Source organism: Rhagoletis zephyria, unplaced genomic scaffold, assembly GCF_001687245.7.
Source record: "Rhagoletis zephyria isolate East Lansing unplaced genomic scaffold, Rhagoletis_zephyria_1.1 Rzeph_scaffold_00647, whole genome shotgun sequence".
In the NCBI taxonomy this organism is placed as follows: domain Eukaryota; kingdom Metazoa; phylum Arthropoda; class Insecta; order Diptera; family Tephritidae; genus Rhagoletis; species Rhagoletis zephyria.
This window is the reverse complement of record NW_016157731.1, coordinates 140,735-155,347: the sequence shown is the minus strand read 5'-3', so window position 1 is coordinate 155,347 and position 14,613 is coordinate 140,735. Positions and strand designations below refer to the sequence as shown.

The window sequence follows — 14,613 nt, the reverse complement described above, 5'->3', positions numbered from 1 at the left end:
CTCATAGAAAAAATCTTTGCGCATTTTCATTTGACTACTTACTTACTTCTTTATTTATCCATCGAAAAAAAACGGGAATGGTTAATTAATTTGTCAGAAACTATCATTCCTATCGGAAAGTGACGTATAGACAGTTTATGGAAAAGTTTGTAAGCTTTCATTTGTGGTATTCATTTTCAGTTTGTTAAAGTGGTTCATGAGATATAAGTGACTAAATGGAACCACCTTTTGTTTTAAGCTGAATAATGGTAAATTCAAAATATCTCGAAAACGTATAAATGGAATACAAAATTAACTCGATTTTTGGTATCAGTGGGCGATTCTACATACAAATTGGATAGTGGCGTCTGGAGAACAAAAACCAAATTAAAGTTTGTGATCCCCTGTAATCTTTATTTTGGATTTATACTTTTTTCGATTACTCTTAATCGTTATGCTGGAGACTGCGTTTTATGACCGATTTAAGTCTTTTATGATCCAAGAAAATAATGGCATTCTATGTGAATAAATCGTTTCCATAATTTCATATATTTGTTTACATGGAATTTGCGATAAGGCCGAATATGATCGAAAAAATAGAAATCCAATTTTAACTATGATTTTTATTAACCGTTACGGTGCCTGGTATTTTCTTGTTTAGTTGGACTTAAATGTACCAATTTCATTAATACTCAATGCAGACCTCTGGTTAGTATAAACGCACATATTATTTTGTTATACTTTAGGTATATCGGAGTTGGTACTGGATAAATAAATACATAGAAGTTCAAACTGCGGATAACGCAGCAAATGAAAGGTATGAGTATGTGAATGTATGTATGTATGTACAAATGTAGAAACCAAAACACCATTTATTGCTTCGTTTATTTATTATTTTTATTTGATTCTTTATTTTTGCGATTTTTGTTGATTTTAGTTGAAGATTCTTCATTTGTGTGTACAGTTTTTTGTTTTTGTATGCTTTTATTTTCTTTGCTTTTTGCTTATATGTATGTATTTTAAACTTTAAATCTGAATAAACGAGATGTAAATATACAACGCATTCTTTCCATAGAGTCATAATCATCATCAAAAATCATTGTTAGCAATTATCATCAAAATCATCATCATCGTCTTCATTATCTTGATCATCAATTATCCTCGATCGACTATCACAATAAATTGTTACAATTATAGTATTTCTTTCTAAATAGTTTCCTGTTAAGGGCTTCTGCGACACACTGCATTTTTCCCCAACTGTTCACCCATCAAGTACGAGCATCTCCACCCCTCTGCCTCTGCACTATTGCTACTTGCTATTCACAGGTTTTTTTTTATACATACATATATGTGTTTATGTACGTATGCATCTTTTGTTTGCTTGCTTCTTTACTTTAGTTGCTGGAGTTTTAGTTAGTTCTTTTTTATTTTAAAGTTTTTTTTTCTGAATTTGAGTTTTAAATTTCATCTGAAATATAGTAAATATATGTATAAGTGTGTATATCTGTAGTATTACTGTCCGAAAAAATACCCATTTTGTTAGTGTAGCAATATTTTTTTGTATTTGCGTTTTTTTTTTTATTAATCATTTCCTCTCCGAATTTTGTAATCGTCGATGTGTTTGAATGTCCGTATATCCTCACGCTTTATAATTATGTATGTATGTATAATATGTGTACGTTTAAGTGTATATGCATGTATATAGTATATATATATATAATATATTTACTTTTTTATTAATTAAATTTAAAATTAAAATTATTTTTTTCATCTCATAAATGTTTGCTTTTCGAATTTAAGCTTGCTATTCTTTCTGCGCTCTTTCTTTCTTTCTTTCTTTTACCCATTAGTATATAATATATGTATATATATTTTCATATATAATGTTTGTATGTAGTATAATATATTTAATATAGTAATATATAGTGATTCTCTTTTTTGTATCATTTTGTTTTGCAATTAGCTCCGTTTTAACTCTCTCTCCTCTAAAACTAAATCGTTTCACAGTTATCCTTACACATATACAAATAGTATAAACATACAGCACAACGTAGCCGGTTTATATAGTAGTTAAGGGACGCTTGCAGCGCACACGTCCATCGTCTGTCTGTCCGTACTCACGGACACTGTCACTCACGGCATTACACACATTTACAATAACGCTACAGCAGTACTATATATTAGTATATGTAGTTGCTTTGTCATTGTGATTTTGTTTTTGAAAGTCTACATATGCATTAATGATACATATTATGTGTATCTATGTATTTTTACATACTTACATATATTTACTACACTTTTAACTTACAATTAATTACTATTTAAATCTGCTTCCTTCGGCCTCTTCTTACTGCTTCTCTTTATTTTTTTTAGTTATTCAACATCCGCACTTACATTTTCCAAGCAAACACCGTTTTGCTGTTGCTGTACTTTAGCCAGCAGCTGTTGCTGCAACTGCTGCTGCATTTGCTGTTCAGCTTTTAGCGTAGGTATCTCGTCTTGTATATTGAGCACCTGTATTCGCGGATTGTAGTAGCCGGCCAAGTAGTAAGTATCATTATTATCATATATCGATTGATATTGCTTTGAATCAGCTCCGAATTTGCCAAAATAACGCTCAAACGGAAGTACTTCACAGCGATGCGATATTGTCTGGACATCGTTTTCGTCCTCGTGCGGTGATTCAAATAAGGCGCCCTATTATAAAGGGGAGAAAATTATTGTAAGTGTAAGTATTTGAGATAAAAAGGCAAAAATATTTCAATATTTTGTTAACACGAAAATTTTCCTATACACTTATATTTGCTTATGCAATCTGAACTTTAAATAAATACATTAAATATGATCTTTATGAATTAAAAAAGTAGCTTTAGAAGAACTCTTCCAAAAGGCCTTCTGAAGTATGTCCGACAAAAACCTTTCTGGGAGTCTTTCTATGCGTGCCACTCTATACAGAATAGAAAGGGGAAAGTAATGCAGAGTGCAAGGCCTATTGATTCTCAGCAAGGCCTTCTGGAAGGGTTTTTAGCTCCTGAGTTATCTACTGGGATAGATATTCCGAAGGTTTTCATGCTCAAAATCGCTTCGTTATATCCATGGACCATTTTTTATGGAAAATTTCGTAACTACGATGATTTTTTCATGGGATTCAGCAAACATTTTCTTATATTGAGCTTTTCGTTTTATCAAAATTCGAGGTTTCACTGTAAACACATATGTTTTTTTTTTCTCATTTTGTTTATAACTTACCGGATATTTTAGATTTGGACAACCTGTTGTCTCTTCAGGATGATAGAACCATCTAACGCGCACGACTTTATTGCTAGACGTTGTCTCCCACATGGATTCAATACGTCCAATATATGGCCTATCTGGTCTGCCAGTCGATAAAAATACTGCACAATCCCCCACCTGGAATGGTGTTGAATAAATATTTTAAGTAAGGATCTCAAAATATGTACATATACATAGTAATCCACAAAAAAAAACTAGGAGTGCGATATTTTGACGAGTTTACACTATTTTTCTTCTGTTTGTTTAATGTTTATTAAATTTTTATAAAACTGTAGCTCATTATAAAACAAAAACCAGATATATCCAAATTTCGAACTTTGCGCAAAAATGTCGAGAATTCTTTGTATGGAAGAAAATACGTGGCACCGTCAACAAAAAGGAAAAAAAAACTAAAAGTCAATGTTATTTTGTAGCCACTGGAAACTTGCACTTTCTTGTGATAAAATTTATTGGGTTTTAAACTGCATACCTATAACTTTTCTAAAAAGTTTGAAATTTTGCTGAACATTTTTTTAATTTTTATAATTTGTGCATACAGTTTCAAAATTGGATTTACACGGTTTTTGTTGGATTACCGGGCTCTTACACGATATTTATTTGCATATGTATGTAAATGCTACTTTTTTGTATGTACTCGTAAGTACCATTTATTAGAATGTTTCAGAAAAGTGGCATTTATCGTTTTAATGAGCTATACTTTTATAATAAAAAATTTATAAACATTAAACAAACAAAAGCAAAATAGTCAATATTTTTACCAGATATCACACTCCATTATTTTGTGGCAAACTGTATGTATGTATGTATGTATGTACATGCATATATGTGTAAATACACGCAGCCATTTTTCCTATTCTAACTCCACTTACAGTTATTGTTTCTTTGCCCCTTTTGATTGTTTTGTAGAATTGCTTGCGGGCTCTGCCCTTAACACCAGCCTTGCGATACGCTTTTCCCTGCCAACCCCAGAGCTGCCGTTCCGGCAAAAAAGCAGCAATCTTGCTACCCTTTGAATTATTGTGTTCCACCTCATCATCATCGCATTTATTCTAGCAAAGGAAAACAGTAAAAGGTATAATATCGATACGCCGAAGGAAAATACATTTCAAATTACCTCATCCGATAATTCGGACATCATATTAGAGGTGCTTTCCTCCTCTAAATCCAAATGCTCTGTTTTGACTTTAGCATTTGTTGCTGCCGATGTCGACGCCGCAGTCGTCTCTACCTTAATCGCAGCAGACGATCCGCTTTGCGTTTGCGACTTGCTATGACCGGCAACCGCTTGGAAGGCGCCAGCAACTGGCGTTTGTGCAACCTGAACCTGCTCATTCTCATTCTCCTCCTCTTGCGCCTCATCGTCATCATCCTGCTCCTCAGCGACGACTTCATTTTCATCTCCTGCCATTTGCGCATTATTGCTGTGATTATCAGCAACAGCCGCTGCAAATTCACGCTTACCTTTGTAAGAAGTCGTCGGTGTTGATGTCAGAAAGCTGCCGCTTGGCGCCACACCGGCATTCTTGATCACGAATGTGTTGTTGCTGCCATTGATCGCTTCATACTCGCCACCATTCGTCTTGCGATGATGATGTTTCTTGTGCTTCTTGCGTTTTTTGTGCTTGTGGTGCTTGCGATTGCAGTCAGCGGCCACCGCGGCATCATCCACACCATTTGTGCCATTCATAACGGCCGCCACGACCGCTAGCCCGCTGCCATTTGCCGGCGCCAATGCGGACGCAGACGCTGACAAACTGCCATTTACGCAGCCATTTGTGCTGGCGGCCAACGCTGCAGCTGCTTGGGATTTTTTCTTCAAATTTTTGATACGCTTTTTCTCTTTACGCTGCGCGCTAATTTCTTTAGCACTCTGCGTTTGCGATTCACTGCCGCACGTAGATGGTGCACAAGCCACTGCCAACGCCCCTGCCGCTGCCGCTGCCGCTGCCGCTGTTGCTGTCGTTGTCGCCACAGGCAGATCAGAGACTGCAAATATGGAAGTGTGTTCATGAGCATCATTGGAATTGTGGCTACTGCCGGAGCCATTAGCGTTGCCGCGCGCGTGCGTTGCACCAGACTTTTTGTGCTTGCCTAAAGAGTAGAGGGGATTATCGTTGTACTCTAGAGGAGTTGGGACGTACGTTCAAAAAGAAAAGAGAACGGAAAAAGTAGGGATACAAATTAAAACGCACGAAATACAGAATAGACGATCGATTAATCGAAAATCATAGATGAAAATGAGACGAATGAATTTGAAATTGATCGGAAATTTGTGGTTACAATTTTAAAGGGCAATCCAAAATCCAAAACAAAAAAAAAATACAACAACGAAATGGAATTCAAAATTTGTATGTATGTATGTACGGGTATATAAGCAGAGCACATACTTTTCGGAAGCGAAGAAATCTTTTCATCATCTAATAAGCTTTGAGCCAAAATTTCCGATCCTTTTTTAAATGAGACTGAAATGAATGGGCGCAAAAGAGATGAATATACATATGTAAATAATCAAAGGTCGTGGCATTCACACACACACACACACACACACACTCACCCACAATGGGATAGTCGCTTAGTAGAAAGCGTATATTCTGTAGACGTATACGCCCACTGTCGCCATCATCGAATTCTACGCTAACTGAATCATTGGGAGTTTCGCCATCGTCGGACGATTCTGATTCGATGGCACGTCCCGGATATAGGCAACGATATTGCTGACTCCAATAGGCGCAGAGACGCGTGCCAATTGGTATACAGTCCACGGATTTGGGCGCCACCTCCAGAATCTGAAATTTCGAAAAATATGGAAATTAGTAAATGGAATGTGCAAAAATATATACATATGTATATGAAGGGGAGCGAAATAAATTCGCCTGCAGTAACAGAATAAAAAGGAAGGCGCCAGGGGCACATAACGGAAGTGAAACTTCTCTCGATCATTTTCTTGTTCGCTTCATGCGTCAGAAATTCGTATTTTACGTACTGTTTATGACTTTGTTGGTTTGAAATTGCATGCATTGAACTAGAGAGTAGTAGCGAACCTTAATCTTAATGTGAATTCCAATACTAATTTTAATTTAAATCTTAATATTAGTCTTAATCTTAATCATAACCCTAATAGTATTCTTAATTTCATCTTAATCTTATACTCAATCCAAATCCGAACCTTAAGCCTAGTCTTAGCATAACCTTAACCTTAATATCAATCTTAACCCTTATATTCGTCCTCATATTGGTCTTGGTCTTAATCGTAATCATAATCATATTCATAATCCTAAACTCAGCCTTAGTCTTAAAGGCAATTTGAAAAATCATAATCATAATCACATTCACAATCACAATCATAATCCTAATCAGAATCAAAATCCGAATCATAATCATAATCACCATCCCAATCATAATCCTAATCATAATCAGAATCATAATCATAATCACAATAATAATCATAATCATAATCTTACTCATAATGACATAATATTGGTCTTAATCTTAATCTTGGTATTCATCTTAACTATGGTTTAATCTTAATCTTGGTCTAGTACTCAATCTCACGCTCAGTCTTACTTCTAGTTCTTATTTTAACCTTAAACCACACAGCGTGTCACACGCTTCGAGAGAACTTCCGTTGCATTGCAAGTGTCACATATTTTCGTGACTTTTTTTTTTTAATTCCCTTACGCCATTAAAAAAGTTTCACTTCAAAATGTCTACATACATATATAAATTCTACTACTCACAGTGTCCTTGAAAATCTCCTCGCGCGACATGATATGCGACTTATTCCCACGCTCACCATCCAAGGTGATTGCGTAAACATCAGGCGGCTGCAGCGGTTTCATCACGCCCGCATAGAATAGTCCGCCCATGTCGGTTAGCACACGCGTCTCCTTGCGATACAAATGTTCGCTGGTCAGCATTAGCTGATAATCGCGCGGGTCTGTGGGCTTTCTTGTCTGTTGCTGCTGCTGTTGTTGCTGCTTTGATTGTTGTTGCGGCAGCGCCACCGCGCACTGCTGCTGCTGCTGCTCTTGTCGCTGTTGCGTTGCGTGCTTGGAAATCTGCTGCTGAGTTGCCAATTTGTGTGCGAGCAGAGGTGATGATGCGCTAGGCGGTTGCTGCTCATCAGCCGAAGAAGAGAGCGTCTCATTCGAGCGACGGCTAGAGGTGAGCGAAGTTGAAGACGAAGTCGCCGCGACTGCCATTAGTTTCGGTTCTTTGCATACAATTGCCGAGCTCGAACTCTTATCGGACGCACTATGTTTTTGCCCATGTCTAAGGGGTGTGACACCATTGCGCATTTCGACACCTACTGATGCGGCTGCAACGGCACCCGCCAACGCGCTCGGACCTAAACGCACCGGCTTGTAAACGGCCATGGAAGGACCGCTGGTGGTGGTGTTAGACGAAAGCGTATTGTTGTCTTCCGAGTTGTCACATTCAGCGGGCGGAAATTGTGCGTGCGGTGGTGCTGGCGTTGCGGACGGCGCCTTCTCGCCGAAGCGCAAGAAAGTGGAACGATTTAAGTAGGGCGTAGATGTAGCACCCACACCGCTGTTGGTGGTGAATTTCGGAAACTTGTAATCACAGAGTGGCATAGAGCTGCCAGTGGTGCTGCAGGCGAGGCTGCCACCGCTGCCGGTTGCGCTGAGCGAAGCCAGTGAGAGTGTTGATTGCTGCTGCTGTTGTTGTTGTTGTTGTTGTTGCAGTTGCTGTGCGGCTAGCAATTTCGCGCATTTCTTTTTCTTTTTATTCTTGGACATCTCGTCGAGCTTTCGCTTCTTCTTGCGATATTGCCGCGTTATATCGGCCAAACGCATGCGCATATCGCTCTCCATCAGCTCAAATATCTCCTGCGCATTGGCCCATTGCCCGAAACGCAACTGGAAGTTGGGATCCACACGATTGAAGGCACTCTTGAGCTCCTGCTGCAATTGTTCGTCCTCGAAGTCCACATCATCGGCGGAAGCAGAGGCAGAGGCGGCAGCTGCAGCAGCAGCAGAGGCCAGCAATTGTTGCTGTTGCTGCTTGTGTTTTCGCTTCTCCTTGGAATATTTTTTCTTGCTCTTTTTCGAGCAACGCTGCGACTTCTTGCTAACCACACCCCCGATGCCGCCCAGTGTGGATGACGAAGAGGACTTTGATGATTTGGAATGTTTATGCTTCTTGCGCTTTACTGGTGGGTCGCCGCCGTTGCCTATGCCGAGGCCCAGCCCACTCGTCGAAGGCAGCTCAATGCCTTCCATTGAGGGGAAGGAAGATTGCTCCAGACGATATGGCGGCGGTGACTGTTGCTGCAGATGCGTCTGGCTTTGGGGCTGTGGCGTTTGAAAACCAAAGGACGATGTTGAACGTGGCGGCGGCGTCGGCGGAGTTTTGTTGTCGGCAAACAAATGACTCCTGCTGATCTGCACTTCCTCTTGAATACGCTGCTCGGCAAGTGCGCAAAGCAAGTTCAACCCACCAAGTGGTTCCACACCGGGCGTTGGCGCAAGTGGCAGCTGTGCAGGCGTGGCCACTGCCGGCAACAAAGGCAGCGGTGTTGGTTGCCGCTGCAGCATTTCAGGCTCTCTGGGCACACAGGAGTCACAGCTAGCCGAGGCAGCCTGTGATTTCAGAACGGTTTCCTGTGGCATCAAATGAGTGGTCAGCGCCGGTTGCGATGCCATATCAGCACCCATTGATGAGACTGGTGCATCCATATGATCGAGTGGCTCCTGCTTAACGCGCACCATGGCCATGCCGACGCCAACGCCGATACCCTTACCCGCCAACGTGCTTGTGCTGATGTTGGAGAGTAGTTCGAGACCGGTTAGATCCTCTGCGCCAGATTGCTGCTGTTGATTCAGCTGCTGCTGTTGCTGGTGGTACTGGTAATGCTCGCTGGATTGCAGCGATTCCGACACTGGATGCATTGCTGCGGCTTCGCCCATTGAGCATGCCGTTGGCGGCCGAGTTGGCGGCGGCGGCAGGGGCTGCGATTGCGACTGTTGATGCGCGGATGCCTCTTGGTACTCAGCCTCTCTATTCGGCGTAGCGTTTACTTCATTATGGCACTCAAGTTGATTTGCATCTGTTGTTGTTTTTGTGGCGATATATGTTGGCGCTGTATTCGTCGTATATCCAGCACCTTCGGAGCAATTGGTGACGCCGCTATGATAACTTTGTTTGGTCAATTCCAAAGGCTGCTGCACTTCGCCATCGTTCATATAGTTCGGTGACTGTGCCGCCCCTGACTGTGTTGCATGTAATTGTTGCTGAAGATGTTGTTGTAGCTGCTGCTGCTGCTGTTGAAGGGCAAGTGGGCATGTTGAGTTCTCGTCATCACTACACACCGGGGTATCCGTCTGTATATTCACATCCTGCATTTGTGGCGGCGGCCCCGCCTGCATTGCTTGCCCGTTATTGCTGATCACACGCGGCACGCCGACCACAATACCGCCGACCGATTGTTGCGGCGGCGCTTCCACTGGACTGGTTTTGAAATTAATGGCGGTCGGTTCATCCCCTAGCGGCGTTGGAGGCCCGATAGTCGCCGAAAGTGTGACTGGCGTTGCTGTGCCACCGCCACACCCACCACCCCCGCTTATGAAAATACCTGTCGGAGTGACGGTTGTAGTACCGGCGCCGACACTGCCAGCCGCACCACGCGGCATTGACGCCGAGAGATTAAGCAAAGCCGGCGAGGGCGTCGAACTGGCATGAAATAGTATCTGTGGCTGCAGTTGTGGCCCGCCAGCAGCTGCAGCCGCATTCTCCATTGTCGCCGAGGTGGGCGGCGTAGGTAGCCGCATCAAATTCAATGCCTGTGTATTAGCAGCAGCCGCTGCATTCTGCAAGTCCAACAAGTTCGTTGTGCTCGATGACGTTGTAGTCATCTTGTCGCGACTTTCGAAGTTCAATGCGATCGGCTGAGATGCAGTTGGCGGTGCTGCGCCCATTTGTGTGTGAGCTGTCTTAACTGATGATGATGCTGCTGCCGCCGCCGCAGCCGCCATAAAATCTGTAGCACTCCACTCTTCGATTTTCATTCCGGCAGGTGGTAGGATGAGTGAGGGCGGCGGCGGCGGGAACGTAGCTGTGGACGGTGGTGGCACGGGTTGTGGTAGCGTCAACGTAGGCTGTAGTGTTTTTGGTGGTTTTGGCGCATCGAACATGGTGGCGGCGGGTCCACCAGCTGTTGCCAAACTTAAAAAGCGGCCACTTGTGCTGCTGCTGCTGTGTGGATTGTGGCTCATGCTGCTCGCCCCACTGCCACCACTACCACCCGGGGGTACAGACCCCGCACTCGCCGCCAAACTCAAATTGATTGAACTTGTGGTTTGCTGTGTGCTGGTAGTTTGCTGTTGATTGTGTTGGCAAAGTGTAGAAGTGGCAGCGGCTGCGGCGGCTGCTGCTGCGGCCGCGGTTAAGTAATTCGAGCCGAAGAGCTGAAGCGATGTGGCGTACGACTGCGGCTGTAGCGTCGAGTGGGGGCTCATCGAGGGGAATATGAAATTGGGCGGCGGCTGTAGAGTGGCTGCCGCGGCTGCTGCGGCCGACGTTGTACCCTGCGGTATGTATGATGGCCAGACGAAAGCCGCCGCCTGTTGGAACGGATCTGTGGGTGTATAGATTGGAAAATTTGATATGCCTATGTGGGTTTTTTGAATTTGAGGCGCGATGAGTTTTTTTTTATAAATTCAGACGAGGCAACAACAATTTTGATAATTTTTATTTTTTTCAAATTTCATATCAATTGTAGCGGTCAGGTGGTGGTGGTTTGGTGGTGGTGGGAGATGGGATGGAAAAAGAGGGTACCAAAGCGAATTAGTGAATGTGAAAATTGCAGGTTCTGTTGTTTATTATTTTCTTGTCTTGATAAGTACTCTTTTCTTTTTGTGAAAATGAGACATAGCAAAGCAGTAAAATTAATACGCATAGTTATAAATAAGTAGTAAAGGTAGAATAATATAGATAAGTAGCGAAACAAACATAAGCAATATATCGTCGTATCACTGTACAAAATCGTTCCCGATTTTTTTTTCTTTTGTGGAAGTGCGTTTTTGCATAAAGCTAACACCTTATTCAAAGTGACAACTGAAAAATTGCAAAGGTAATTACAATTTTTAATAAATAAAAATTTGCTTATACTGCAAAATAACGGGCGTTATGAATAAAAAATAAGCAAATGCTTTTTCTTAAAATTTCAGACCTTTTACTCGATTTATTCAAACAAATTTGAGTTAAAGGACTGAAATTTTGAGAAAAAGCAATTGCTTATTTTTTATTTATGTGGCCTAATATTTTAGTGACATCACTTTTTTATATAAAAAAAAAAAATATTTCCGAAATTAAAATAATTTTCAAAAAAGTATTTTTAAAAAAGGTGTTTTCAAAGAAACGTGTTTTCGAAACAAAGTATTTTCAAAAAAAGTATTTCAAAAAAAGTGTTTTTAAAAAAGGTATTTTTAAAAAAAGTTTTTTTAAAAAAAGTATTTTCAAAAATTTAAATTTAATAAAAAACAATATTTTAAGAAAAAATATTTTCAAAAAAAGTATTTAAAAAAAAAAGATTTAAAAAAAGTATGTATGACCAAATAATCCTTTTTTATGCCGGCTTGGGGTCAGGGTGTTAATCGAATTAAAAAACATGCAAATACATTATTTCCCAATATATTGTATGTATCTTCGGAGATACATTAATTAAATTTTAGCTCCACGACTTGCGTCTCCTTTGTCGTGCAGTTTAGAAACTAACTGTTTTAATTCCATTACCAACCTGACCTCAAGCCGGCATTAAAAAGGATTATTTGATTAAAATCAAAAAGGTCGCAATATAAACAGATACAGATTTATTTTAAGTATGTATGTATTTAACAAAAAAATACTTTAAAAAACAGCATTTCAAAAAAAAAGTAATTCTAAAATAAGTAATTTAAAAAAAAAGTTTTGTCAAAAAAATATTTTAGTAGAAAAACAATAGATAGAATAAACAAAAAAAAAAAAACATTTTTATAAAAGGTATTTTTAGAAAAAACTTATTTTCAATGACACTTAAAAAAACAATTTCTTTCATGAAGAAATTAACGGTATTCGTAAATTTCTTAAAAATTATATGTTGAAATTTATATTTTTTAAATTAAATTAATTAAATTTAACACCCAAATATTTTATATTTGCGAAAAAGCTACGCGGCTGGATACATACTTACACGATATTTGTCTTTTTTTAATACTTTTATTCGTACAAAACAAAGCCGTTTTTCTCTATTTTTGGATCACAACTCGCTTACACTTCACGACACTTGATTACCCTCACTCGAATTTTCACAATATTTTTTTATTTTTTTACGGCATCCATGAATAAATTTCTTATAAGCGTAAATGGCAACTACTGGTACCCCAAAAAAGAATGTAATCTTTCCAACCGTGCACTTACAACGTAAAATTGGCCGCGACACGTGGGTGATCAACAACTTTTTGAAAGTGCAGGAGTTTCGGTTAGAGTCCGGACTATTGTACGAATAAGAAAACACTGCCTTATCATAGCAAAAGTAAGCACTTTGCTGTAACGCCGCTGACACGCGCGTTCGGAGTACGCTCGTACCTAATTTGGACGTTCCGGATGTTTTCCAAAACTATTTCGCGATTTACGAAAATCGGTTGAATATTTATAATTTTAATGTATGGTATTTGTTATAGAATGAGCTAGATTTTTATGAGAAAATAATTGAAATTAAATAATATGAAAATAAATAGTTAACACTTGTTAATATAAAACAAGAGAGAGTAATCAAGTAGCAAAAAAATACCAGACTGATTTTTTTTTAATACTGGCACTAAAAAAAAATGTTTACGGGTAATTGCTGCCTCACCGCATACACACTTTTTTAGAAAACCATCTGCAATGGAAAATACTTATTAAGAAAATTTAAGTGAGGGTTATCAAGTGTCGCGAAGTGTATGTTTTGGGATATTTGATAAAATGGATGTTATAATTGGCAGCTATAATTTCTAACTACAAATGCAAATTGCAGCACCAAAGTTTTCAACAAAGAAGCTTCCTGTTTGCGCTAAGCAAAGCAAAGCATTAATAATGAAACAGCTAAATACATATAAAATTATAACTGAAAATTAGATACAAGTGTGTATGTTTGTGTGTGTGTATTCATGTATGTGTGTATGCATTAGAGGGCTGCATGAATCCATTCTAAACGGCAAATGAATCATTCATATTGAAATTAAATGAATGTGATTGGATTTGAATTTTATTGAATTTAAATGAATAGCTTTGCTGATATGATTGTCGACATTACAATATTTAAACGATGTGAAAACAAATTGAGTGAATATGATGGAATTTTTTTTATTTTTATAAATCTAAATACCTACATTTCCTTGTATTTATTGAACTTTTCTTATACATATTTTGTACTTGTATGCGCCATAAAAGAGAGTCATTAGATAAGAATAGAATTGGTTTCAAGTAGTATATTTATATTTCAATATTTGAATGCTGAAGCATTATTTTATTTACATTGTCTGGGTTAAGAGCAATAGTACAACGTTTTTCGGTTATTAAATTTCTTGCATCTGAAAAGGCTCTTTCAGAAGCCGCGCTACTTGCGGGTATACAGAAAATTTTGCAGCTCGTTTTGTATAAAATTGGAAAAAAATTTTTGTTCAGATACCACCATTTAAGGCAGTCGAAGTCAGCAGTGAACGTAACATTTAGGTTTGAATAACTTTGAATCTCCTGATCCACAGTATGGGTATTTATAATATAGCATTTATGTCTTACAATATTTGACGTGCACCCCGTAAATTTGTAAATGCTGTAGCATCTTTTACATGCTACAATATCGGGCAACTCTTCGCCAGAGTTATTTTTAACATTGGAAAATATCTCCCAAACTTTGCTACGACCTCTTTTTTGACTCAGTGTGTTTTCTCCACTTTTCTTCTTGATGCCGGCACTTTGCAATAATGCGCTTGCGGAGTTCTGTTATTATAAACATATACCATTATCATTATTAAATGGACCGAAATGTAGATTCACTATACATACATACGTACATCATTTTAAGCTAAACGTACTTACATTTTCCTCTACACTTTCCATTCTTTTTTTCGTTTTCGATGCTAAACACAAAATATCACATAAATTGTAATAAATTTGAGTCTGAATAAATTTAAGGTTTTTCATTCATTCATTTATATAATTCTATATGAAGTTAGAAAACTTGAAACGCAATGAATATTCATAAAATACAAAATTCAAAACGCTGGGTGTTTTGAACTTGAAATAGAATACACAATTCTACTGTACTCTCTTTGGCTTGAAATTAGAATCGACTCATGC

General features: G+C 39.0%; 1 protein-coding gene across 8 annotated transcripts in view; it reads right to left on the bottom strand.

Moving 5' to 3' along the window:
* Positions 1-983: 983 nt before the first annotated feature.
* The window catches only part of wge (BAH domain and coiled-coil containing protein winged eye), a 51,142-nt gene continuing 37,512 nt past the window's right edge, over positions 984-14,613 (bottom strand). For 3 of the 8 annotated variants that reach the window (XM_017613337.1, XM_017613338.1, XM_017613343.1), the window contains 7 exons: positions 7,011-10,903; positions 5,828-6,059; positions 5,661-5,735; positions 4,388-5,364; positions 4,143-4,322; positions 3,229-3,390; positions 984-2,676 (listed from right to left, as the gene is read on the bottom strand). In XM_017613337.1, coding sequence (XP_017468826.1) covers positions 2,353-2,676; positions 3,229-3,390; positions 4,143-4,322; positions 4,388-5,364; positions 5,661-5,735; positions 5,828-6,059; positions 7,011-10,903 — 5,843 coding nt within the window. In that variant the 3' untranslated portion in view covers positions 984-2,352. Of the gene's footprint in view, positions 2,677-3,228; positions 3,391-4,142; positions 4,323-4,387; positions 5,395-5,660; positions 5,736-5,827; positions 6,060-7,010; positions 10,904-14,613 lie in introns of all 8 variants that reach the window. The other 5 variants (XM_017613341.1, XM_017613339.1, XM_017613342.1 and 2 more) reach the window with 5 other exon arrangements.